Source organism: Rousettus aegyptiacus, unplaced genomic scaffold (assembly GCF_014176215.1).
Source record: "Rousettus aegyptiacus isolate mRouAeg1 unplaced genomic scaffold, mRouAeg1.p scaffold_m13_p_7, whole genome shotgun sequence".
Lineage (NCBI taxonomy): Eukaryota > Metazoa > Chordata > Mammalia > Chiroptera > Pteropodidae > Rousettus > Rousettus aegyptiacus.
The window spans coordinates 26,448,058-26,475,349 of NW_023416310.1; the positions used below are offsets into that span (position 1 = coordinate 26,448,058).

Here is a 27,292-nt window from a genome sequence, read left to right on the forward strand (position 1 = left end):
CACCAAAGTATTATCCTCCAGATTACTTAGCAATTGCAAAGGGAATAATGTTCCTTTAACATGGAAGAGAACAAGTGGTTACCACCCTAACTAAAATTCTCAAGTTTAGCATCATTAATAGGGGGGGCAAGCTAATAGTATGTGTCTCTGACATAATGCAATACAAAGCATTTCAACTTAAGAAGACAGAAAAAGAAGTAATTAATATGACTGAAGTGCATTCATATTAGTATACATCTTATTTAACATCTGTGAAACACTTTTCAAGAATCTTATATTCATTTAAAATACCTAGTTATAGTTGCTGTTTATTTGTTATTCAAAAGTGGCTATTAAAGAAAAAAAGTAATTGTGTTAGTCCCTGCCTCCAATTTCTCTCCTCTCTCCTCTTGAGCCCAGTAAGATTTCTGGCCTTCTCATTCTACAGACTGCTCACTGATGGCCGCTGCAAAGCAGAGTACAAACATTAATTCTAGATATTTTATAAGGTGCATGAACTATCAGCACCTTAACATAGCTGATTACTTCCTTCTCTTAAAACACTTTTCTTGACTTGACTTCCAGGACACCCAATTCTCATTGTTTTCCTCTTATTTCACTGGCCCTCCTCAGTCTCTGTAGCTGGTTCTTACTCAACTCTCATTGGTATGCCCTGGACCACTTCAGCACTAATTCTCTCAGTGATCTCATCCAACCTCCTGACCCTAAAATGCTATTTATATGCTGAGGACTCCCAAATTTATATCCCTAGCTTGAACATTTCCCCTGAACAAGCTGAAACTGTATATCCAACTACTCAGTATTTCTACTTGGATGTCTAATAGGTATGTCAAAAAATGTCCCAAACTGAGCTTCCAATCTTCTCATGTACCCTCTCCTAACAAAAATCTCTTCTTCAGACAATTTTCTCTACGTTCATAAATGGCAACTCTGTCCTTCTAGCTGCTCAGGCTAAAAAGCCTTAAAGTCTTCTTTAATCTCTCGCCATAATCAAGTGATCTGCGAATCCTGTCAGTTCTACTTTCAAGACATATTTAGAATCTGACCACTTCTCACACTTGCACTGGTACTCGCTCTTCTGGTGGTACCAGTACCATTTCTCCTTTGGATTACCGCGAAAGCCTAAATGTTATCTCTGCTTCTGCCTCTGCCTTCCATAGTCAGTTAAAGTGAGATCGTATAACTCTTTTACTCAAAACCCCTCCAATGGTTTTCCCATCTCACTGAAAAGGAAAAGGAAAAAATCCTTATAATGGCCTACAAGGTTCTAAAGGATCTTGTCCCCTTACCTTGCTGCCTCATCTACTACTCCACACCTACTTGCTCACTTACTCTGAGCCACACTGGCCTCTCTGATACACTTGAAGCTATTGCTCAAATGTCGCCTCCTCAGGTAGGCTTTCCCTGACCACCGCACTAGAATAATCCTATCTCAATCCTACTCATTCTTTCCCTGTCTTATTTTATTTTTTATTGTACTTATTGCCTCTGACACACTTTGTGTTTTACTAATATATTTCTTTATTCTTCTCCTCCTGCCAATTGGAATGGTAAGCTCCATGAAGGCAGGGGTTTTTATTTCCTTTGCTCAGTGCTATATACCCAATGACTAGAATGGTGCATAACAGGTGTTTGACAAATAATTGATAAGTTGAATGAAACAGACAGCACAAAACATAAAAATTTAAAAACCTGTATAACAAAGACATAAACAAAGTGAAGATGTAGCACAAATATATAGAAGACATCTGCAGCACAAATAAGAGACAAAGGACATGTAAAAAACTTATTAGTTTTAAAAAAAAGGCAAACTCAATAGGAAAAATAGTCAAAGAACATGAATAAACAATTCAAGAAAACAAAACCAATAGGGTCAAGAAACATAAAAAAAGGTGTTCAAACTCATTCCTAATCAGGGCAATGAAAATTAAACAACAACATACTATTTATCCATCAAAAGAATAAAAAGGAAAAGGTCTGACTCCATGACTGCCACTGAGCAGATCAGACTCACTTGTTCAACGAGCCTCACTCAGCTTCCTCTGCAACCATGTCTGACAAACCTGATATGGCTCAGACCGAGAAATTCGATAAGTCGAAACTGAAGAAGACAAACCCAAGAGAGAAATCCACTGCCTTCAAAAGAAATGACTGAACATGAGAAGCAAGCTGGTGAACTGTAGTAAGAAACACACTGCCAAATAAGCACTGGACATTCCACAAGCATTGCCTTGTTTTACTTCTTTTAGCTGTTTGACTTTGTTAAGATGCAAAGAGGTTGGATCAAGTTTAAATGACTGTGCTGTCCCCTTTTCACATCCAAGAACTAATGGAGGCCGCACTCGCCATTCACACTTGCCTGTCTGGCTGGCAGGAAAAGAAAAGAACTTGCATGTTGGTGAAGGCAGAAGCTGAGCGGGACGACAGTGAAATTTAGAGTAAAAACCAAGCTCGTCCGAGGTGTCCTGCAGGCTGTGAAATGCAGTTTAATCACTGTCATTTTTTGTTGTTGTTCAAATGACTTCAATTATTAGAAGCACAATTTTTAATATGTAAATAAAAAGCTTTAAAATCTGGCAAAAAAAGGGGAAAGGTCTGATAATATCAAGTGTTATTCAAGACATAGAATTTCCACATGTTCCTTCCTAGTTTGAGTGTAAAAATTCTATCAATTTAGAAATTAATTTGGCAAAAAACAGGTAAAATCAGGAATTCTAATTCTGGATATAGACTCTAAAGACCAGCACATATGGATAAGGAGATATAAGACTGTTTTTTACAGTTTTTTGTTTTTTCTTAAGATGTAAAAGACTAATCCACAGAAAATACATTGTGTTATATCATACAATGGCATACTATACAGCAGTTATAATAAATGACCAGAGATACACTATTCACTGGAATCTCAACATCATAATGTTGAAAAAACAAGCAAGTTATATAATTGTGTTTATTTTTATATGTTTCAAAACATGCAAAACAATACTGTGTCTCATCCGTGAATACGAATACGTGTGTAATTTATAAAAACATATTTGAAAGAGGTTAAGGACGACGATTATTACTGGGGAGGTAAGGAAGGAAATGTAATCAAGGAAGTACAGAGACATCTTTAAATGTAATTGGAAAAAAGTCACAATGATTAGTGGGTACATGGGTATTTGTTATGGTATTCTTTCAGGCTTTGTATATATTTGTACTAATAATACAAGGTATTAAAAAAGAAAGGTAACATGTGGCTACTTGAAAGGTTACTTGAGGTCTAGTTCTGATTCTACTAATTTTTTTCTGTAGTTAGCATCCTCTGCACTAGTTTGTCTATTCAACATATGTCTATTATGTATTTAATATATGTTTAGCACAATTGTATATATGCTAGGAATACTATGGTAAATTAAAGAAAAGTTTTCATTTTATAGAATTTATAATCTATTTGTACAAAATATTACCACCTTTGACACTAGAAAAATGAAAATCCTATAGTTCCTTGCCATAGCGCTCTTACCCCTTTTCTGCTTTATTTTTCTCCATAGTCACAGGTAGTGTGTGTGTTATCTTACATGTAAAACTTATTTACTTTGCAAATCATTTATCTTTTTCTACTAGAATAGAAAAGGCATGTGGTAGGGCATTCTGTTTTATTATTATTATTATTATTATTATTATTATTATTATTATTTTTTTTTTACTTAATCTTGGGCTCTGGCTTTAGTTTTTCATTTGTAAAGAAAGAGTTCCCATACTTTCTGATTTCTAAACTCATTACAAAGCTATAGTAATCAAGAGAGTGTGATACTGGCCTATGGACAAACATATAGACCAACAGGATAGGACTGAGAGTTCAGAAATAAATTCTTACATTTATGGTTAAAGATTTTCAAAAAGGGTGCTGAGACAATTAAATGGGAAAAGAAAAGCCTTTCCAACAAATGGTGCTGGGATAGCTGGCTATCCACAAAAAAAGAATAAAGTTGAACAACTCCTCACACCATAAATAAAAATTAAATTCAAAATAGACCAAGGACCTAAAGAGCAAGCTCATACTGGATGGTTTTGGGGTTTTTTCTTCTAGTAATAAAATTTATGGTTACATAAAAAGTAAAAAACCTCATTCATTTAATTATTAATTCAGTCCATAAACATTTATTGCTTTTTTACTATGTGATAGCCATTAGGCTATGTGTTGGGCATATAAAGATGTACTTTATAAAATTCTTGTCTTCAAGGACTTCCAATCTAACAGGGAGAGAAAAAGTTTAAAATGATGTAATAATAACAGAGGTAAATGTAGTGTTATGGTTCTTATGGCTTCAACCAGTACCTATATATATACAACTCTTCCCAAATTCCAGACTCTTATATCCAACTGTCTATAAAAATCTCTACCTTAATAGCGAGTTATACCTATTGCATCTCCTTCCTTACCCTTAACATCAGAGTAACAGTAAGGCTGTATATTTGAGTGAAATAAGTCTATCTGACACATAAAGATGATCCAGATGTGTTCTGGAATTTTGTGATATTGGAAAGTTAACATGGTACCTATCCTAGTGAGGGGGGTACTACCCTGTAATCAAATAGTTAAGAATTTGAAGCAAAACATCTACTAAGTGGGATAAATAAAGATAATAGTTTTGTGTCTGTGTAGGTCAGGTTTGGCTAATCATAATAGTAATAATTAGTAGTAGTAGTAAAAAAATTTTTGAGGCTTTTGGAGTTTAGAATCCAAACAGATAAGAGATTACCACTCTATATACTCTATTCTTCTGCTAAGATCTTTCAAATCTTACTACTCTGTAATGACAAAGTTTCATCGATTTTCTCTGTTTAATGTTCCTTCAAATCTTATACTTTATTTCATTCTAAGGATATGTCCTTAGTTTAGGCTCTCATCTTCATTCATCTCAGTTACTGACAAGGCTCTCTACTTCCAACTTATTTTTTGCAAATCCATCAGGGCGATTCTTCTAAAATGCAAATCTGATTGCACCTACATTTTTCAATGGCTTTCTATTTTTTTTTCAGATGCAGTTCAAACTTCTCACAAGATTTACAAAACCGCCTATACAGCATCTGGCTCCTGCTTACTTCTTTTGGTTCATCTTTGGCCATTCTGGCTACAAATCCTCGACTGGGAGCTTTTACACACGTTGCTCCCTCTGTCTGGCATTACCTTGACTATACTGAGTCTTTTCTTTTTTGTCTAGCTCAACCCTTTATGTTGGGACTTAGGTTCAAGAATTATATTTTAATCCACAGAATAGCATTCTATAAAATAGATGTAGGCCGCTATTTATGGGAACAGTCATTCATTTGACTATATTTTTTACTATGTCATGCACTGTCTCAGACAACAGGGAAGGAATGCTGAACAATACAGACATGGACCCTTCCTTTACGGAGTTTACATTCCAGTTGGGAAGACAGAAAAAAAAGAAAAGGAAACTGACAAATGAAATAATAGTTGTAGTAAAGTGGCATAAAGAACACAAGGCTAAGATTAAAAATAAAGTGAATAACAGTTACTTCAGTTACTATGGTCAGAAATGGCCTTTCTCAGGAGGTAACATTTAATCAAGACCTAAAATAGAAGGAACTAGACATGAAGTGGTGAATGGATTAGGAAATAGTAATGTAAAGGCCCTAAAATGGATGGAAAAGAGTTACGTTCTTTCATTCTGGGAGATGACTACTGTTTCTTGATCAAAGTGAATGGGGGGCCATTGGCTGAAATGAGATGGGGGGTCTATCTCACAGGGTCTTTGGGGACATGATTAAGAAACTGGATTTTATGTTTATATATTAAGAAGTTCTGAAAGAGATTTGAGCTGGAGATTGACATGATGTAATTTATATTTTAAGAGCACTCTTTCAATTGTATGGAAAATGGGTAGAAAGGGAAGAGGGCAAGCAAGAAACCTGTAATTGCTGACCTATATCATAGAAACTGGCAACAGACAAATGTTTAACCAAAGTATTTAGTCCTTTATCATTTTTTTATCTTTTTGATTTTGTATCTTTTGAATTATCCTGATCAAAGATTTTAGAAATTACTTTTGTAGACAAGCAGAGTGCAGTGATATGGAAGATAAATATATCCGGTTTGATACTAGTCTTTGAATATTACTAGCTGGTGCATGACTATCATGAAGTTTATCTTGCCATCTGCCTAATGTAAAATGGAAAGCTAAGGTACTTTGAGGACTTTTTGAGAACACCAATTTGAACCTTTTTTTCCTCACTCGGGAAGATGAGAGTCCCTCCTAGTTCCCAGGCACGCTAGTTATGGCTGGATCTCTTGTCTTTTGGCATTTCTATCATACACGCTGTCCCTCTCTTGTTCTTTAGTCAAATTATATAAGTCTGTACTTCAAGCAACTATGTTTTAATTTGTGTACAGGCACTACTTACTTTTTCTACATTACTGTACCCATAAGAGTGGACACAGCTGGAAATGAGTGGAAACTTGCCGAAAGGAAATGTGCATGCTTGCCTACAGGTCTCTTCACAGCTTCCTCACATCCCAGGGACCATAAAGGACAAAGACCACAGCTTTTAGATGATATCATTTCTCGTAGAAAGGAATGATCGACATATGACACGCGAAAGGAAGACCACTTTGTCAGGTAAAAGAATAACCAAGAGTTCCTTTTCTTGGAGCTACCAAGTCAACACAAAATTTCTAGGTTATAAGTATCTTTGAAAGAGAATTAAAAAGTTGCTTCCGGGATAGATGGAGCAAAAAAAGTAAACCTTGTGCATAGGATGTGAGCTAATTTCACAGCTGTCACACTGATGGTAATTCCTGCCTAGTATTTATAAACAAAGACTGAAGATAAAAGCACAAGATGACAAAATGGTCTAAACACAGGGAAAATAAAATCATCTAAAGGTCTAAAATGTGTCCAGAGAGTAAAATTTAAAAGTTTATCTTTCTAAAGTAGGATAAAGTTGCATGTGTGTGTGCACACACAAAAGGTAAAAATGAAATAAAAGGAAGGCATAAAGAATTTCTGAATGAGTTAAGAAAGAATCAAACTGCTAAACTAAGATGCTAAAGAAAAATAATTTGAAAGACTAAAAGGTAAGGAGTAAAAGTCTAGGAACTAACAGATAAAAAGTAAAAACAAACAAACAAAAACAAACACCACAAAGAGAAAACCCACAACAAATAAGTATAAGCCAAGGGCAAAAATTAAAAAAAAAACAAACAAACAGACAAAATGAGTAAAACAGGATTAAAAAATCATTTTTAAAAATAGAAGCTGCTCAAGTGGCTATCAAGAGATGAATGGATTCACAAAATGTGGTATATACATATAATGGAATATTATTCAACCATAAAAAATGAAATTCAGATATATACTACAACATGGATGAACCTTGAAAACATCACTCTAAGTGAAATAAGGCAAACACAAAAGGGTAGATATTATGATTCCACTTATATGAATTATCTAAACTAGGCAAATTCATAAAGACAAATTAAATAAAAGGATACCAGGGCCTCAGGAAAGGTAGGAGGATATTACTTAATGAGTGTATTTTTCTGCATGATGAGAGAGTTCTGGAAAGAGATAGTGGTGATGGCTGTATAACACTGTGAATGTAGTTAACACCGGTGAATTATACAATTCACAAATTTTATACTATACCTATTTTATCACAATAAAAAACGAAGAAGTCAAAACAGAGTAAGAAAAATCTTTATGCAACAAACCAATCAAAACCAGAAATTGAAATAATAAAATACATTAAGTATGCAAGAGTATCACTCTGAAATGTAATTTAAGGAATCGAAGGACCATGACAAGTAGAGGGTAGGGCAGGTAGTCAAAGAGGCAGCAGGGGAGCTCCAGCGGTGCAGTGGGTTAGCGCGTGGTACTTAAAGAGGCAGCAGCACAACAGCTTGATCTCAAACAAGCAGGATAAGCATATAATTTACCATCCTAACCGGGACACTTTTGAGAGGAAAGGGGACACTATTAATAATTACACAGGGACAACAGGTGTAGACTAGGACTGTCCCAGGCAAACTGGGATGTGTGGTCATTCTACATATAAGAACAAGGTTCTCAAGGCAGAGGTCACTCCTGCAGCTTGGGGTCTGCCTAAAGTGCAAGTCTGAAAGCATCTTCCTAAAGGACCCAAGTGGTCAAAGATGCAAGTCTGTTTTTTATTTTTATTTATTTATTTTGACACAGAAGTTATACACAAGCAAATAGCCTTTACTGAAGTTTACTAATTTGGTATTCATAAAACAATGAGCATATTACTAGAATTTATTAAGCATCATTATGATAGCCTAGGAATTTTAAAAAACTGGGTTATACTTTAAATTGCACTAATAGGCACACTGAGTAATTTCTAAGGTGAATCATCTTTATACAACTATATTTTAATATATTATATTAGAGCTCTATAAATATATATGTTCTTTTATACTTATATTTGACTACAGACAATGGAACTTGAACATTTAATCAATCAAACTAGAATTATTTTTAAACTAAAATTAACCTTAATGACTTACAAATAGATTAACTTAAACAGTCCATACCTTACATGAGAAGCTCCGACTTGGGATGTTTCTTGCTAACTCTGATATCTTGGGTTTATTCTGCAGACATTTGGTTTGTTGATTTATTTTCAATTTTATTCTACTGTAATAATGATCGGCGAAGTTATAGTGATTCAAATGCTGTTTCTGTATGCATTTCCCAAGGTGAGGAATGCTATATTTCAAAGCTTGGAGAAATAATTTGCTCTTCTGCTGCATGATATCAAAGTCCCTGGTTTATGCTCCCTTTGGGGATGGCAGCACATGAATGATTTCATAGGTATAATTATACAGTAGTGGGTTCTCATAACATCTAAGATCTGCAGTTCTTATCCCTCCCCTTCAGGGCCATGCACCCCTCAGGTAATGAATAAATGCAGATAGCTGAGAACTCAGATTAAAAATATCTGAAAACTTGTATAAGTTAATGTTTCATTCAAATCATACTTCTTGGCAGATGTGACTTAAATGTCTCATTGTAAAGTCAATCCTATCAGGTTCAAACTATGCAGCACTGATTCTGGTACACATGGGGGCAAACTAAAACAAAACAAAACAAAACAGAAAATAAATCAAAAAAACAAAATAAAAATTTGCAAATATACATAGACTTAATGGGGGCATCTCAGGAACCCTGGAGGCTTTAAAAGGCAAAATGGCTTTGACCTTAAACAATCAAGAACATATATTTGATAAGTATAAGGAGGATAAGCTGGAAAAGCCTAATTACTTAATAAAGGTGTGTGTGTGTGGGGGGGGAGGGGTTAATATATGGTGAGTGTTTGCTATGTGCCAGACACTTTTACATACTTTGTTTAATTTAAACTCTATAAGTACCTGACAGAGTAGCTATTAATGATGTTCATTTTACAGATAAGCAAACTGTGGCTCTGGGAAGTTTAAGCAACTGCCCCAGATCACCTGGATAGTAAGTAGTAGAGGAAAAAGTCCAAAACTCCAAACAGGACTTTAACATTAAAAGATATTTAACTATTTAGCTACCCCTCCCCCAAACAAAAACAAAACAAAACACTTCAGGATGCATAAATAAAATGTGAGATCATCTCTGAGAAGCTGGTTCTAATTAACCTATTAAGGTAACTAAAGCTAATACGTAGTTAAGAGCCAGAGAGACCTGGATTCAGGTCTTCGCTCCTGCACCTACTACCTGTGCCTCAGTTTCTTCATCTGCAAAAGTAGAATAGGGACACCACTTACCTTATGGAGTTATTATAAGAACAAAATGAGTTTATATTAAGATCATAACGCAATATCTGGCACGTAGTAACCACTCAATAAATGGTATAGGGATAGGAAAAGATCTAGGTATGCTGCACAGTGTTGGATGTCATCATGGAAGTATTTCACAAAATGTCCCTCGGTATCACAGGTACAATACCGCGTCAGATTTACTATGACTCTGATCCGCTATCACATCCCCGCCCCCACCCCCCTTTATCTCTATGTCGCAGTAAAATAACGGGAGGGTAGGGATAGGGGATCAGCAGCTGACACCAGCAAAAAAATAAATAAATAAATATCCTAAATCACTATATACATGCGGGCAGACTCAATCCATCTATCTCAGCCGCAGTGAGAAAACAGTCTGCACAGCTAGGGATGGGGTGGGTCGGCGAACAGGTGTTCCTGGGAGAATCTATTTGTTTTTCCAGTGCAGCTCTCCATCCCACTGATGAAGCCATTTGAATGCGAGAGAGCAATGGTTTACCATGTGCCACGCAGTGAAGGGACGTCGGTCAAAAAGCAAGGACCAAGGGACTAAGGGGTGGCTGGATGGGTAAGGAGAGAAGGGGGGAAGAGAACCCCAGCATACGCCACCCATACGTACGCAAACTGGAAGACAGTCAGTCTGGTTCTGGACACCAAAACGAATGAAGGCAGGCCGAAGAACCTGAAGCTCTTACCGAGCAAAGGTAAAACCTCAGTCGCGTCCACCCGAAGTCTGCGTTCTACAGCTCGCAGAACCACAACCTTCCTAGAGCTGCCCGAGCTGGTTTGCAGCACGCCGGTCTGCGTAACCCCAATGCAGCACGAGCACTAAGCAGATTTCGCCATCTTTATTGTGGTCAAGAATAGATATATTTTTTTCTCCTCCTAGGTTCTTTAACTCGTAAAAATACGTCTTTTGATTCTTTGCTAGTATTCAGAGCTCGAGATGAGGTAGGGGGGAAGAAAACAAAAAGAAGCAGCGTCCCACTAGTTCTGCCACAGCTCCCTCTCCCCCTGGTCCGCCCTCACTCAAGGTGGCCACCGGCAAAATGGTGCAATGACGCGAGCAGCGCTGGCCTGGTTGCCAAGGCGACGCGAAAACCGGAAATGCGGATCCGGGGTGGTCTAAGGCAGTGGGAGGGAGGCCGGGCGTCTCAGGTCCTGAAAGGGAAGAAAGAAGTGCAGGTCCTGGAAGGGAAGAGCTGTGGTGAAGGCTGCTCGTCTCGTGTGTAGGAGGCTCCAGTGGGATGGAGTCTCGAGTCACCGAGGCCGGGTCCGACAAGGCTGAGCGCGCCTCGGGCGAGGGCCCGGGAAGCGGGGGCGCGGTTCCGGGGACTGCAGTCTCGGCACCGTTAGGAGCCGCCAGGTGGAAACTCCTGCGGCAGGTAAGGGAGAGTTTACTCATCTCACCTTTGATTCTGGCCACTCCCCTCACCTGTACCAGGCGTGCGACCCGGCATCTACTCTACCCTGGGCAGTTTTGCCATGTGCTACCTGAGCAGTGCCCCCTTACTTCACCTAAGCGTCCCACCAAAAGGGAGAAATCAGATGGGATTGAGCGGAGAAGGAGCAGCCAACGCTGAGTTCCTGGGAAACTCAGATCGAAGTAGAAAATTCCTTTCTAGACATTTGTCTGCATCCGGGGGACTTTCCTCCTTGCTCTCCAATCGGATATGTAGGACCGCCGCTCTTTACCCCATACTACTCTTCTTTCCTGCTTCTGTTTTCCTTTCCCAGGTTTCTTCTAGCTTCTTAACCCCTACCCTGATTCCGGTCCTAAGTCTGGCCCCTCTTTTGGAGATCAGCGTGGTTGACTGTGTTGGGACTGTGACGTTGCACGCGTTGCCTAGTTTCTTCCGTACTGGGCGGAGTGAAGGGAGTAGCAAGAGCCGCCTTCCTTTCACTGAGATGTGAAAGTTACATGCTTATGCTGTCTTTTGGTCAGCGAGATTCTCGCTGTCAAGGTGGACTAGTTTGTTTGATGGCGGTATATTCTCGTACTTGAAAGTTGCTGCTATTTGCTGATAACTTCAGTCATGTGCAGGTTTGACAGATTTCCGATTTGACATCACTGACCTTATTTCCAAACTGCTTGAAGTGAAATCTGTTTATTGTTCTACACACCAGTGTTATGACTCTGCCTGAGGCTTCCTGTTGAAAACTTTACTCAGGAGGACACTTTCCATTTTTGACTGTCGTATTTCGAGAAGAGTGCCCCAACTATTGCCACTTTATTTGAGATTGTGCGTTTAGTATTTTGGAGGTTGCTTTGCAGTTATTTAGAGTCACCTTTTTATATGGTGGCCTTCCAGTGCTGTCATGACATAACTCCAAGATCACTTCTTTGCTGATGCATTTAAAGTCTTTCCAGAGCATTCATGATCTGGTTTTGCTATTAATGTTACAGATGGTACTATCAGGTAATAAACTGAGTGTTCTTGTAGATCATTGTCATAGGAACTTTCTACAGTGAAGTAAACAGTCAAAGTTGAATTATCAAAATAGTAAATTAGGGCCTTAAATTAATCAAATCTTATTGTGATGACTCCAGCGAATCTTAGTATAGTATAGTATAATTGACCAATGCTTATTCTCACATGCTTTGACATTTAATGTTTTGGTACACTTGTGCCTGCTCTGTAGAGTCTTTTTATCATCTTCTCTACTTGACGAATGACTATCTTTCAGATTTTTATTTCAGCCTCCTCTTTTGCGAAGTATCTCCTAGCTCCTCTGGACTGAGTTAGACCCTCAGCTCACTCTTTTAGTGAACCCCATGTCACATTATTTTATGATCATTTGATCAAAGTTCACCTTTCTCACTAGAATGGGAGTTTTCTCCAGGAAAAGATATTTTATGAATCTCCATCTTCTGCACCTAGTACAAGGCCTGGCTAGTTGGTTTTTAGTAGATATTGTTAAGTGTTGTGGAAAGCCTGAGAGTAAGGACAATCTTTAAATGGCCCATAGCACCTGTTCCTCAATGTATTGTATCAGCTACCTATTGCTGAGTAACAATCAACTACAACATATGTGGAGGCATACAACAGTGAGCACTTATTTGTGCGTCTGTGGGCAATCTGGGAGGTAATTGACATAGGCTACAAGCAGCTGAATGATGATGCTGCATTTGTGGTCCACATGACTCTAATCCTTGGTCCACTTAGCTTATTTGTGCTCATGATATTGATAGAGTTATGAGAGCAGACATGAACACTGAAACACATTTTAAGCCTCTGCTAACGTCCTGTTGGCCAAAGTTGGCAACTACGGGATTTCATCACTCACCTCGCTAGTGACCCTATTCCCCAACACCCAAATCATTTCCTCTCACAGACCAAGTTTGGACCAATTGCTGCTGCCCAGGAGAATGGGGCACTTTGGCTAACCTGGGTCATCAGCCCACATGTGTCGGGGAAGATAATAACTCCACCATTATCATATAGAGTGAAGGAAGGAACAATTCCCAAGAGGAAGGGATATAGAGCAGATGAAAAAGTAGCAATGACCATTACATGCTTACAAACACCTACAGAAGGAATAATCTTGACTAGAAGTGTGAATATTTGGCAGAAGAGTCTGAATAATGGAACATTTCACAGTACAATTTAAATTCAAGCAGGATACTATATGTTTGAGACTATCAGTGCTGAAAGAAACAACATGATTTCTGCAATAGAATTTAATACAGCTTGATTTTAGGCCAAGATCTGCCCTTAACTATTTGTATGATCGTGAGCAATCTTGTTGGACCTCAGTTTTCTCATTTGTAAATGAGGGAGTGGAACTAAATTTCTTTAAAACCTCTTTTTCTTTTCTTTTCTTTCTTTTTTTGTATGATTTTATTTATTACTCTTACAAAATATTTTAATTAATAACAAGAATAATTGGTGTAAAAAACTTGTGAAGAAGCACAATTTACTTGGCAAGCACACAGCAGGGACAGGCCAAAATAGTGCATTGGCCACAAACTTTCTGTTCACATGGCCTAGTCTGAATATTTAATCGATGAAATGGAGTGTTTGTTAATCCAGAAAGTTAGTTAAGAGAGCCGCTACTGTATTTTGTGCTCTTTTAGGCCTCTGATTCTGTTGTAGAAAACGGCAAACAGACACCAAGAGACCATGTCTTAGAAATGGTTGTGTGGTGTGTCTATAGACCTTGCACTGAGGTTAGGATCTCTTTGTAAGTGAGGAGCTGAGAGACTTGTGTTTTAGTGGCATTGCCTGGCTTCCTGCAGCAGGTCTGAGCAGGGTCCTTACAGCCCTTATTTTTTTTTTACATCATCATATTATAAAGCCTTTTTCATTGTTGACGTTAAACTGACATTTCAAGTGATTATAGAATTGTATATTGCTATAGTCACAGATTACATAGATTTTTGCAAGCTCTGTGGAGCATACTTTAACCTTAAGGGTCTATGTATAATGCTCACTCAACTCCTGTTGTTCAAACCATGTTGACATATAAGTCGGTGACTGCAGAGTTTCTTTTTAATATCTCTGATTTATTAAGATTAATAATTGGTTTAATTAGAGTTCTTAAAAATATTTAGGATTGTGCTTTAGGTTATAAAGGTGAACATGAGTGTTTTCTTGAGTTTGAAAGTATGAACCTTACCACTCTAAAAACAAAGTATTTCCCTAATACTTATCTTAAAAGAAATGAACTTTTAATTGTGGAGTAAAGAAAAAAATATTTAAAAGGCTGTAAGTGCAAAAGCATTGTTTTTTTAGTTTCACAGAGCTGTAAAATTTATTAGTCTGTATTAATTGATAATTTTCCAGAAAGTAATGTAATAATTTTAAAGGTTAAATACTTTAACCACCTTTTCTAAAATAATGTTGCATATTTTTTATATGGCTCCTTTTATTATTTAAATTAGGATCAGAAAACTATGATTTATTTTCTACCTTAATAACAGTTTTGAAACTACATTCCTATCAATAAGTACCTTAAATGAAAAAGAATTAAGTGCTCCGACCAAAAGAGAGAATGGCTGAAAGGATAAGAAAACAAGACCCCTACATATGAAAAGGAAAGGGATGGAAAAAGAAATTGCTTTGATGGACCTAGTCAGACAGAGAAAGATAAACATTATATGATTTCACTTATATGCAGAATCTAAGGAATAAAAAAGAACAAACTAATCAAAAACAGACTCACAAATATAGGGCAATTTGTTGTCAGACAGAGAGGAGCAGGGTTTGGGGGGCTGGGAGAATGGGGTGAAGTACAAAGGAGTAGCTGATGAATGGTCATGGGGGCGGGGAGCATGGCATAGGGAATGCAGTTAGCATTAATATGATGGCTAGGTGGAGGGCTAGAGGAGGGAGAGAGCAATTGGGAGGATCGTTTTATGAACTATATAGATGTCTAACCAATGTGTATTGTATACTTGAAACTAAAAAAAAAGTTTTGAGTCCATATAAAATGATGCTTTTATATGAACTTTACTAAGATCAATGTTTTTTAATTTAAAACTTTTTAGCTTTATTGAGATGTAATTGACAAAATTGTAATATATTTAAAATGTACAACATGATGATTTGATATATGTGTACTTGTGGAAGACATCTCCTCCAATCAATTTAACACATCCATCACTGTGTGTGTGTGTGTGTGTGTGTGTGTGTGTGTGTGTGTGTGTAGTGAGAACTTTTTTCGTTTTTCTTTTCCTGGAACTTTCTAACAACCTCATAATTTTCACTTTTGTCTACCTGGTTTTCATTTACTATTGCCTTGTTTCTTCTAAGTTCCTGGAAGAAAAGAGTTGATATAGCTCTCCCGCCCCTAGGTGTTTTTGTTTGTTTGCTTGTTTGTTTGTTTGCTTGTTGCCATTTTAGAAAGCCGATCTCTCCAGGTATTCTCTTGACCTCATGATTCTAGCTCAGATCCAAAACTTTGTTTTTATAACCTTTCTTCGAACTTAGTCCTGGTTTATTTTCTAAAACCCCTTGCCTTCTTTTATCTTCCTATAATGACTTTTCCTTAAGTTATTTATTACTGAAATGGTGAGCAGAATAAGGAAAACGTCTTAGTGTTTCGAACTCATTTTAGGCATTATTGCAGAATTATAGAACATCTAAGCACTGTTCTGGCACAGTGGAAAGAGAGCAACATCAGACATGCGGAATCCTGTGTCTTACCACTTACTGTGTACTCTTCACTGATTTCCTGTTAAGTGTTTAGCTCTTTATGGAATGTACTGCTGTTTCACATTTCTTCTTCCTCTTCTTCTTCCTCCTTCCTTTCCTCCTCCTCTTCCTCCTCCCCCCCCCTCCTCTTTATTCTTCTTTTTGTGGAAAGAGGTGGAAGTGGGAGACTTCTGTATTTGAGTCTAAAGAAGTCCCTCTTGCCAGCCATGGGCTGGGCTTCTGTGCTCACTCTGAGGACTGAAAGAGCAGGCGGGCTTAGAAGAAACTTCTTGATGTCTCTAAAGTTGGTTGTCTCATTTCTATCTCAGAAGATTATTTCTAAAGTTGAGGCAGTTCTTGCTAGTCTGATTCAGGAGAAAACAGCCACCATGCCCGCTCCACTGTTTTATTTTACTGCTTTCTGGAATACACAGGTCATTGAGGAATACAGTTCTGCAAAAGATTCAAACAATACACACATTAGCAAATAAAGTTCATGGTAAATGTCCCCTTGTTTCCCAAGCTACCTCCTACATTCCCACTTCCTTCCAGCGGGGCACCACTGTTAACAGTTTGATGAGTATTCTTTCAGAATTTTGTCCACGCCTTTACATGTTTATGTACATATACAAAAATAGATATAAAATTTTGAAGCATAAATGTCACCTTTATTCCTAACTTTGTTTTATATCCCTACCCTTGCATTCCCCTTTTCCTTCTTATCCATCTTTAATGAATGACATCTTGTTTTGTGCATCTTTCTAAGCCACTTTAAATCCTTGGGCAACATAGAAGGATAAGGTAGCATAAGTAAGTCTTCAGTAAGTTGAAGGAATTTGAGCAACTTTTTACTTTCTAAGCCTGTTTCTTTCTCGTTTATTAAGTGGGAGCAATAACAAATTTTGAAGGGTTTCGAGGAATTAATTATTGTAAAATTTTTAGCTCATAGTCTCCCATATCGTGTACTTAAAATAAGTAGTAGCTATTACTATCATTGTTATAACTTCCTGTTTACATTGCATTTTCATTGAGATTTTTCTGTTTTAGCTTAGATAGTGGACATTTTTCTTGACAGAAATGTTAGCTTTTTTTCCCCTTCTCCTGGTTGAAGAAATATAGAATGTTAGATGCTTTCTCTTCTCACCTTGTTTGATTCTCTTTTGTCTTTCCTCTACCTTGAGACCTGGATAGAGCTGGTTCCTCTTACTTCTCTATAAGATCTCTGGAGAAAGCCCTAACCTTGGAGTTCATTTTTGCCTATAGACTTCTATTTTGAACTCACTTGCTTCATTCTTCTGGGACCTTCTGACTCTCAGAGGGGGATTATTATTCCTTGTGGGCCCCAGAATTAAATAATCCCATTGGTTTCAGATCATCCCAATTGAATTTGTAATTACTCTTCACCATAGGGTGATTTCTGCAGGAATTGGCCATTTTGTTGAGAGGTCTCAAATGTTAGTAACTACAGGTCTTTTCTCTTGGTCCAATATCCCCCAAAGAAATCCTTCTGTCTCCTTTCTGGCACATATAAGACTGGCTGCCTATGATCTAGAAGCTAAGTGAGGGAAAGGGGTATTGATTAGAATGAAGAGCATCTTACACGACTATAAACTGTGCTTGATGTTTAAGATAAGAATTTTTATGATTCATCTTCTCTGAAAATTTACTTTTCAGAGTTCCACTGTGGGGAGGCTGGTTAGTTGCCCGGCTTTGCTAATGGAATCAGGGGCTCTAGTTATCCTTTTAAAAGGTTTTCAACCAATACTTCTGTGTTTAGCCTTACTCTTCTATTCTATTATATCCTGGGCTTTCTAAGTACCTCTAGTAAACAATTCTTCGTTGAGTGCGTGGTAGGATTTTGTTTTTCTTGGCTTCCCCACTGCTGGTACTTAGATTTCAGTTTCTCCAATCTTCCAAATTAGTTATCATTTAACATTTCTCCTCCTTGTTAACTGGTGTTTTAAGGGATTTGGAGGTGAGGGGGAATGAGAGATAACTGTGTGTATATTCTATCTGCCTTGTTTAACCAGAAGTTAACTATTGAGTACCTACTCTAAGCTAGACATTTTCCATGTAGCATATATTGTTTTATTTGATTTTCACAAAAGCTTTGAATTTAGTCTATAGCTATTGTGTGTCAGGCACTCTACTAGAAGCTGCAAAATAGGCATTATTTTTTTTTTTTAATTCTTCTTTTGAAGTAGTAGGCTTTATTTTTCTTGTCTTACAGGGTAAGAGAATGAGCTCAAAAGGTTATAAAGGTGCTTACACTCATGTAATTACTGAGGGACAGGCTCTCTTACTGCAGTGCCCTTGCTCATTTTCTGAGTAACACTGCTTCTAGTAGAATATTAGTTATTGGGGTTCCTGCATAGTTACTTATGTTCAGTTTAGTTAGTTCTTAAGTAAATAAACACTTTAGGTTAATAAATAGGTCTTTGACTTCCATTGTATTTAGTTGCATACATTGTTTAGCTCATGGGCCCAGGACTCATTGCCTTTTTTTTCTTCAGATATTTAATATTTTGACATGAACTTATTTGATATAACATTGATCTTTGATTTAAGAGCTCATTCATTTAGAGGAATGAGAAAATGCTTTGACTTTGAGTGTTTTACTTTACTCCAGATAATTTACCTGAATATTACTTAGTTATATACATAGGGGGTGGGAAGGAGATACTCTAAAAGTGGCGGGTGTTACCTTTGTGGGAGATTTGCGCATCCTCCCAGCTCACAAAGCTGCAAATATTTTGACCTTCAACTGAATCTTTAAAAAGAAACCTCAGAAGTAATTTGACTTGGCCTCTATTGTAATTACCTTTACTGAATATAGATTACATAAATATATGTTTCCTTTTAATTTATTCTAATCATATTGCCTGTTACTTTCTATTGACTATTGCCTTGTTGCAATGTTGCAAATCATGGGATTTAGTAAATATAAAGCCCTTTCCAGTATTATACATGTGGTGGTGACAAATAATTTTTAACCTTAGTGGTTTATGGTGCCATTACGTTGACTTCAGGGTAATTTAATTATTATAAAAAAGCATTTGTTTTTTGGACGTTATTTGGACAAGATCGAGGATAATTTATAATATCTACATTTTTAAAAATTTAATTATTTCTTTTTCTTAAGTGTAAGCTCTGTTGAGCAGTTTGTTTTCTTCCTGATGACCATGGTTGACAGATAATAATAAGATCCTGTTTTTGGTAAAAGCTTTTGAACCGTTACAGTCTTAGAAAGAAAGAAAGAAAGAAAGAAAGGAAGGAAGGAAGGAAGGAAGGAAGGAAGGAAGGAAGGAAGGAAGGAAGGAAGGAAGGAAAGAAGGAAGGAAAGAAAGGAGGGAGGGAGGATAGGAAGGAAAGAACCTTCAACCAAATCAAGGAGAGGTAACCCTTCTAAGCCTTCTAGATAATATATAAATTTTAAACAGATTTTTTTTCCCCCTCAAGGTATATTTATTATAATGTGTTTTCTTGGTTGTTTCTGATCTCGGTTTGCCCTTTTCCATATAAGAATTATGGTAAAGGAGACAGGGTTCCTTTTCAGATAAGAAAAGAAAAACAGATAAGAAAAACAACGCTAGCTATTTTAAGCAGAAAAGGGTTTAATATAGTGAATTAAGTGCTTACAGAATCTTTGGAGGGATTGTTAGTGCACTCAATTAGCTAAACCAGAATCACATCTGCAACTCTGGCTGATAAGGATTCTGGGAAGTGTAGTTTCTGATTTTCAACTTTACTATACAGAAAAGTATCTTAGAAGGAAGTTGGAATGGGTGTTTGAAGCCAGTCTCCCATATTGTCCACAAGCAGAGGTGTAAAAATTCAGGATCTGTAGTCAGATTGCCTGCATTTGAACTCTGGGTTTCCATCTTATTAGCTGACTTTGAGCAAATTAACATCCCTTTACCTCAGTTTCCTCTCTCACAAAATGAGTATCTATCCCATAGGGTTATTTGAGATTTAATGAAGAGTGTAGCAAGATTTGCATTAATTCTTTCTTTCGGTGTAATTCACTGGTGAGCATTCTGGACCTGGAGTTTTCTTTGTGGTAAGGTTTTTATTTATGCATTTTAGTTTTAAAATAGTTTAGGACTATTTAGACTTTCTATTTCTTCTTAAAATATACCAATTTTTGTAGTTGTATTTTTCTAGGAATTGGTCCATTTAATCTAAAATTTTCAGAGTTAGCATTCATACTATCCCTTTGCTATTTTTTAATGCCTATGGAATCTATAGTGATCTGTATATGTCACATTGATATTTATACCTTTTTTTCCTTATTAGTCTCATCAAGGATTTATCAGTTTTATTAATCTCTTCCAATAATCAAATTTTAATATTATTAATCCTCCTTCCTATGTTTGCTTTCTACTTTATTAACTTCTCTTTGGGAACTTAATTTGCTGCTTTTTTTCTAATTTTTGTAATGGCTGCTTAGGTTGTTGAATTTTAGCCTTTCCACAAATTTCCCTCTAAGCATAGATTTAGCTGCATTTTGTGTTTGAAATGTATTTTTATCATCATTCTGTTCAAAATACTTTCTAATTTTCATTGTATTTTCTGTTTTTGGTTCATCAGTTTTTTAGAAGTATATTGCTTAATTTGTAAATATGTTTGGAGTTTTAAATTTGTTATTTTTTATTTATTTATGACAATTAGAGTGTGTATATCTTCGAAAAAATGTTTTATTATGGAAAATGTCAAACATATACAAAATTGGAGAGAATAATTTAACAATCACTCAGGTATCCATAAACTTCAACAATTTTTAACTCCTGATCAGTTTTGTTTCATCTCTAGTCTCTCATTACATCCCCAATTGTGATTATTTTGAAATGACTCCCTGGCATCATATCATTTTTTTCTGTAAATATTTCAGTATGTATCTGTACAAGATGATATTAAAAAACATAATTATGAAACCATATCATACCTAGAATAATTCCTTCATGTCATGAAATATCTGGTCAGTTTAAAAAATTTCCCCTTTATCTCATAACTTTTCTTTACAATTTGATTATTTTGAAACAAGATTCAAATAAGGTGCAAACATTGTTATTGGTTGATAATGTTTCTTATGTCTTTTTAATCTAAATGTTCCCTCTCATTTGTCTTTTCCAACTCTAACCACTTACTTATCAAAAAACTGGATTTTTTTGGTTCTTGTAGAGCTTCCCATAATTTGAATTTTGCTACTTGCACTTGACGATGGTATTTAATGTTTCTCTGTCCCTGTATGTTCTAGTTACTGTAAGATGTAGAGGCTTGGTCAGATTCAGATTTGATGTTTTTCATTATATTTGGTTGATCAAGATGATGGTATTGTGTACGTTTATCAGTAATCACAGTGTGATGTCTGGTTATTTTTTGTCTTGGTGATGGCTACCTCAGTTCATGAATGCATGAGGGGGTTGAAAATGGTGATATTCTAATTCTGGCATTTCTTCATTACTTGGGATCTACTATAAAGAGAAACTTCCCCTCATATTCTATTTGTATACTCTCAGTTCATGTAGGAAAGACCGATAAATATTCTTTGTTCTGTAATGCCTTCAAGTAATGTTTTAAAATATTTTGTTCATCTTTTAGTTGTCTGCACTAAGAGGTTACTCTGAATTATCTAACCAGCCATTATTGGAAATGAAAATCCCTGTACCGCTTAAACTTTGAACACTTACGCTTATGTAACATGGCCATAATATTTGGTTTTATTTTAAAGGTTCTGAAGCAAAAACACCTGGACAATTGTCTACGACATGTATCTGTAAGAAGATTTGAATCATTTAATCTGTTTTCAGTAACAGAAGCCAAAAAAAGGGAAACTGAAGAGGAAGTTGGTGCATGGGTCCAATACACAAGTGTCTTCTACCCAGAATACAGTATTTTCTTAAGGTAAACATCATTTTAATTAAGATTTTTTAAAAGCATTTTTTCCTTATAGAATAAAAACAATAAGGACCTCATTGTTCATTCTGTTGAGTTTTCAGGCAGCCTTTATCAGAAATTAGATTTTGCAACTTTGTGTTAGGGAAGCATGCTGCTTTAACTAGGTCTGGCTGTATTCTCAGAACTAAAGAAAAAAATTCTCAGAAATGTAGTGGTATTTGAGGATAAAGTGTGTTGCAAATCAAAGGGTTCATTTAACCATTCTCTGATAACATTTGATTGTGACATAAAGCCAAGTCTTTTTTGAGGCAAGGAAGGCTGGAAATGAAAACAGAATTTTTCTAAACTACTGTTGAAGTAGTAGTTATCTAAAAAAATCAAGCTTTGGGATTTATCCTATTCATGTTTTGTCACTTTCAGAATAGAATCTTAAGAATAGGAGGAGAAAATTCAGCTGAAAACACTGATATTGTGAGAAGCATACAGACTATTCTGGTTCTAAAGATTGTTAGAAAAGAGACAAGAGAGTTGCAAACTTAGGTAACAAGATACCATTTTTACCGAATTAATTTTCTCTCACAGTTATAGTCTAGCATGTTGCAACATTACTGTAGGTGTTTGATATTATAAAATCTGCCTTTTTTTTTTTGACAAGATTTCACATTTTGAAAGTGAGGGAGGAGCACATTTACAGTAACTATAAGAAGAGCAAAAACATTTTAAGTGGAAATGTGACTGAATAAGGTTTAGGTGAGGTTAGGAATAATTTAAAGAAAAAGTTTTCACAAAGGATGTCTATTTATAGTATATATTTCTTGAACAATGTTAGCTTAAAATATCTAAGCTTTAAAAGATACCATAATAGCTAAAAATTTGAAATTTGGATAAAAATTGACTAGGGTGGGGGAGGGAACAATTAGGATCTGGTTTCATAATACGGCTTTATTGAAAACCACAAATGGAAGATAAAAACTTCAAGATTTGTGAACTTGCCTGAACATTCATCATGAGATTCTAATTAGAATACTTGAACTGCCTTGCATTCCGATGGAGTTAATTAGTTAATTGTTTAGGAAGGAAAGAAAAATGCATTAAATACTTAGTATGAGCCAGGTACAGAGCTAGGTGCTTTGATGTATTCTAGTTTATATAATCCTTACAATAACTCTGGGAAGTAAGAATGAAAAGGGTTAAACAATTGGAAGATAGATAGTATCTATAAGGAAATTCAAATGAGGGAAAAACAGGGTGTTTCAGTAGGTGATCTTCAGGTATAAAGTTCTAAAATATATCTTCTATATCCATCCACTAGGGGACAAGAGGCAATAAATATAAACTTGACATCTTCAAGGCCCTGGCAGGCATTAGCCAGAGGGAATGTGAAATCTGCTTTTCTTTAGAAATTTCAAAATAAGGCATGATTCCCTCCCTACCTGGTCGATGGAGATGACCCAGATGTAGCAGGAAGCCAGGCTTGAGTGTAAACTGAGACACCTTTCTAACAGGTTCTTTGTGGTCTATCTGTTTTTGAAAGAGTAAAACAGGTATATGTATAAATATGACATTTAATCCTAATTTATGGAGAGAAAACAGATGACCGCACTAAAATTTTTCTTAAATAGCTTAAACATACAAAATTCTGGAGCTGAAGGTAATCTTAGAATAATTTTTTAAAAATCATAATAACATTAATAAAGGCTGACTGAGTGCCTACTACATGGCAAGCACTATTGTGGGTACTTTCCATGTATTAGTTTATTTAATCCATACAACACTTTATGAGGTAAATACTGTGATTATCCTTATTTTACAAATGAAGAAAGTGAAGCCCAGAGAGGTTAAATAATTTGATTTAGGTCACCTAGCCAATAATTGATCGTGCCTATATATTCAAACCCCTATGATTTGGTTCTACAGCCGGTGCTTTTAAACACTTTTATTTTGAAATAATTACAGACTCTCAGGAACTTACAAAAATAGTACAAGGAGTTCCATGTACCCTTCATCCAGCTATCTCCATTGGAACATCTTATATAATGAATAGTCACAGCCTGCACTTTTAACTTCTGCACATCCTGCCTCTTGGGAGGCAATCATGTATCCATTTATTCATTTTACAGATGAGGGGATTGAGGCCTAGAAAAACTAATTTCCTCATTGATTATTCTGAACCTTCCATTTCTTACTCCATAATCCTGTTACTATATAGGAAATTGCTGAAATTACTGAAATTGCTTAGGTAGGGAAGGATTTCTGCCAAGAATAGTTTATTTCATTCCATTGCCAATTTTGTTCATGTTTATTTTTTATACAGTGACTGCTTTACCTTGTTTTCTGTTATCTGCCCCATATGGGTCTCCATTTTTGTTCCTTTTCTGAACATATTTCTATGATATTTCTTTAGCTACCTTTATCTCTTGCCTTCAGTATTATTTGAATTGTGAACATTCTAAAGTTTTAAAAAATTATTTGCACTAGCCAAAAATAGTGGTTTAGAAAATAGTTTTGAAGTAGAGTACCATCATCTTCCTCTATATTTTTAAGTTTGTTAAATCAACTATGGAATGATTGAAACAAGTGAATAGTTTTAAATAAATTCAAATCAATATAAATATTTAATGGCACCTTCTGTGTAGATAAACAAAAAAAAAAGGTAAGATATACTATCTTCAAGGAGCTCAAATACATGAAAATTCAAAATATAAAAAATAAATAAAAAGGGAAGTTAATCATCCATTCTAAGAACTCTCACCAGTCAGTGCAAAACTAATTTCCAAATGAGTGGAAGACTTGACATATATTAGAAGTTTAGAGGTAGGAGGGATTTTTGGAAAGCCTTGAAGAGCAGGAGTTTAAACTGGATCTGGGAGTGTTTGAAAGTTCTGGGAGAAAGGGAGAAATCATTCCTGATAAGAGCAAAGACACTAGAAAATATATAGGGGTGAGAAAGTGCAGGGCAGAATCATCAGAGGCTACTGAGAATACCATCACAATCTCTTTGGGGGAAGAAGGGTGATCAAAACACATTATAAGATGGTTCTGCTTCTAAGATGGGTTCTAATAATAGGGCTAAACATTCAGGATTTTTTTTCCTCATAGATCATGAACATAAACCCATTTCACCTTCTCAGTTCTCATCACCTAAGATCACCTGCTACAATTCAGCAGAGATGATACATATACGGTGATTAATGCTTCTCAATACTTATTAGTCTTGTCCTTCTTAAAATTGCCCTACACATTAATTTCTGCCCTTTTAAAGGTTTTTTAGACTTGAAATGATTACTGTAGGAAGGCAGAAAACTAGATATTTGTGAATTCAAAGTACATAGTTATAGCTTGCTTATATTATTAAACATATGTAAGCAATGGCCCAAATTAAGACTTTAATCATTATTTTCTGTCGTCTTTACATGATGATATTTAAAATGAAGGAACAAAGAATTTCCATTGGTGGCTTTTCATCAGAAGCAGAAGTTTGGTTATATAAAAGTTAGATTATGATATCCCTTAGATATGTTGTCTTTTCTGTATATCTGAGGATGGTTGACTCTTTGTTCCAAAGTGAGTATTGAGAGTTATGAAATCAAAATTCAGGGCATGACTCCTACTTTATTCATTAGCAAAGTCTTCTTGTCTTTCTGGTGCTTTATTTCTTAGAACTTTACAGAAGAGGCTCTTGCTATTAGATAGATGCATATATAGATAACTAATGTATACTAGGAGATGTTTATACTAAAAATCTTCCATTAAAAGTTTCTTCTCCCAGTCTTATAAGCTGGAATTTGTTATTATATAGAGTATGCTGTATAGACACTGGAAATTGTTCCCACACCCACATTTCAACTTACATTTGGAACCATGGAAGTGTCTGAATCATTCCTTTATAGATGTATACATGTCTTAGGTATAGAAAAGCTGAGAGGTTTGAACTGTCCTCTTTTATTTGAATAAGACTACAGTTGCTATGGTAATTGTTGAATTAGAAGCCTCTTGACTTTGGGCTTGTCCTGGGAGCTTAGAATGGACAAGAAGTCAGGAATGACTTAGTCTTTGACCATGGTGCATTTTTCTAGTACAATAAATGCACTGCAGCAAGATCATATATTGTTTCTCTAGGGAAAGGGAAAAAAGGAAAACAAATCTCCACCCTACTGAATTTAGTATGTACCCTATGAGTGCTTACTAAATAAAAATTAGTGATACTTATGAAATTATGCCTATGAAATTAGATTTATGGCAGATTATCCTTATATGTGTGGTATATCACAGATGCCCATGGAAACTTGGCAAGGCTGGCATCTAAGGCAAATATAAATACTGAATTTATATTTTAAAAGTATAGTTTTGCTTTCGCTGTATCTACTGTGAGGATGAAGACCATTCTCAGCAATCAGGCAGGCTATAGACATTCCACAAAATGTGGACATCCCTCTGGGGACGTGGTTATTGCAAAGGGCCCCAGAGGCATCCTACAGAGAGACTTTAATCACATCAGTGTAGAACTCAGTCTCTTTGGAAAGAAAGAAAAGAAGAGGCTTTGGGTTGACAAATGGTGGAGATATAGAATTGGTTACTCTTTACACTATCTACAGTCATGTACAAAACATGATCAAGGGCATTATATTGGGTTTCTGTTATGACATGAGGTCTGTGTGTGCTCACTACCCCATCAACATCGTTATTCAGGAGAACAGTTCTCGTTGAAATCCAACATTTCTTGGGTGAAAAAGACATTCACGGGGTTCAGATGAGGTTAGATGTTGCTTGTTCATTATCTCGAGGCCAGAAAGAGGAATTAATACTTAAAGGAAATGACATTAAACTTGTATCCAATTCAGCTGCTTTGATTCAACAAGCCACAACAGTTAAAAACAAGGGTATCAGAAAATTTTTGGATGGTATCTATTCAGAAACATTCAGCAGGCTGATGAATAAAGTCTAAATTGTCCAGATACAGAAACATCAAGATGTCAGTTGATTCCTCAGACTTATTTGTGATATTTTAAAGATGCAATAAAAGTTTTGTTTTGAAAAAATTATATAGTTTTAACATTAGTGATATTAAGAGCAGATGTGAATATTAAAGCAGCTTTTGTTCTCTTGCATTTTATTTTGTGTTTTAGAAGGAACTTAATAGAATCTTCAAAATACGATTCAGTGTGTGTAGAAAATTAGAAGACTAATCCATTGAAGTGATATTTTCATGGAATTTAAATCATAGATATGGGCTAATTATAACTTAGTTTTCTAGTTTGTTTTAAATCCAATTATGATAGTTTATGTAGTTTTGAAATTTCATATAATTTCAAAATTTTGTATATTATATGTAGAAATAATTTACTGGTTTTCTATAACTGGTAGATGTAAGGCTGGTGAAATTTCTTTAGCCATTAATTTTTAATAGTACGCCAAAGTAAATTGCACCTAGAATCAAATTTTTCAAACCTTTAGGTGTTTGTGAACA

General features: G+C 35.8%; 2 protein-coding genes and 2 pseudogenes across 6 annotated transcripts in view; 3 read left to right on the forward strand and 1 right to left on the reverse strand.

The window, feature by feature from the left end:
- The window catches only part of PREPL (prolyl endopeptidase like), a 35,390-nt gene extending 24,583 nt beyond the window's left edge, over positions 1 to 10,807 (reverse strand). Inside the window, exons 1-2 of one of the 4 annotated variants that reach the window (XM_036223996.1) lie at positions 10,486 to 10,807; positions 8,561 to 9,100 (exon numbers count right to left, since the gene is read on the reverse strand). In XM_036223996.1, coding sequence (XP_036079889.1) covers positions 8,561 to 8,779 — 219 coding nt within the window. In that variant the 5' untranslated portion in view covers positions 8,780 to 9,100; positions 10,486 to 10,807. Of the gene's footprint in view, positions 1 to 8,560; positions 9,101 to 10,409 lie in introns of all 4 variants that reach the window. The other 3 variants (XM_036223995.1, XM_036223997.1, XM_036223998.1) reach the window with 3 other exon arrangements.
- LOC118605001 lies at positions 2,051 to 2,208 on the forward strand (annotated as a pseudogene).
- Positions 10,808 to 10,914: 107 nt separating the features above from the next.
- Positions 10,915 to 27,292, forward strand: part of CAMKMT (calmodulin-lysine N-methyltransferase) — a 326,415-nt gene continuing 310,037 nt past the window's right edge. Inside the window, exons 1-2 of one of the 2 annotated variants that reach the window (XM_016142219.2) lie at positions 10,915 to 11,175; positions 21,659 to 21,831. In XM_016142219.2, the coding sequence (XP_015997705.1) occupies positions 11,038 to 11,175; positions 21,659 to 21,831 (311 nt within the window). In that variant the 5' untranslated portion in view covers positions 10,915 to 11,037. The remainder of the gene's footprint in view (positions 11,176 to 21,658; positions 21,832 to 27,292) is intronic. The other variant, XM_016142220.2, reaches the window with a different exon arrangement.
- Positions 23,168 to 26,763, forward strand: LOC118605000 (annotated as a pseudogene).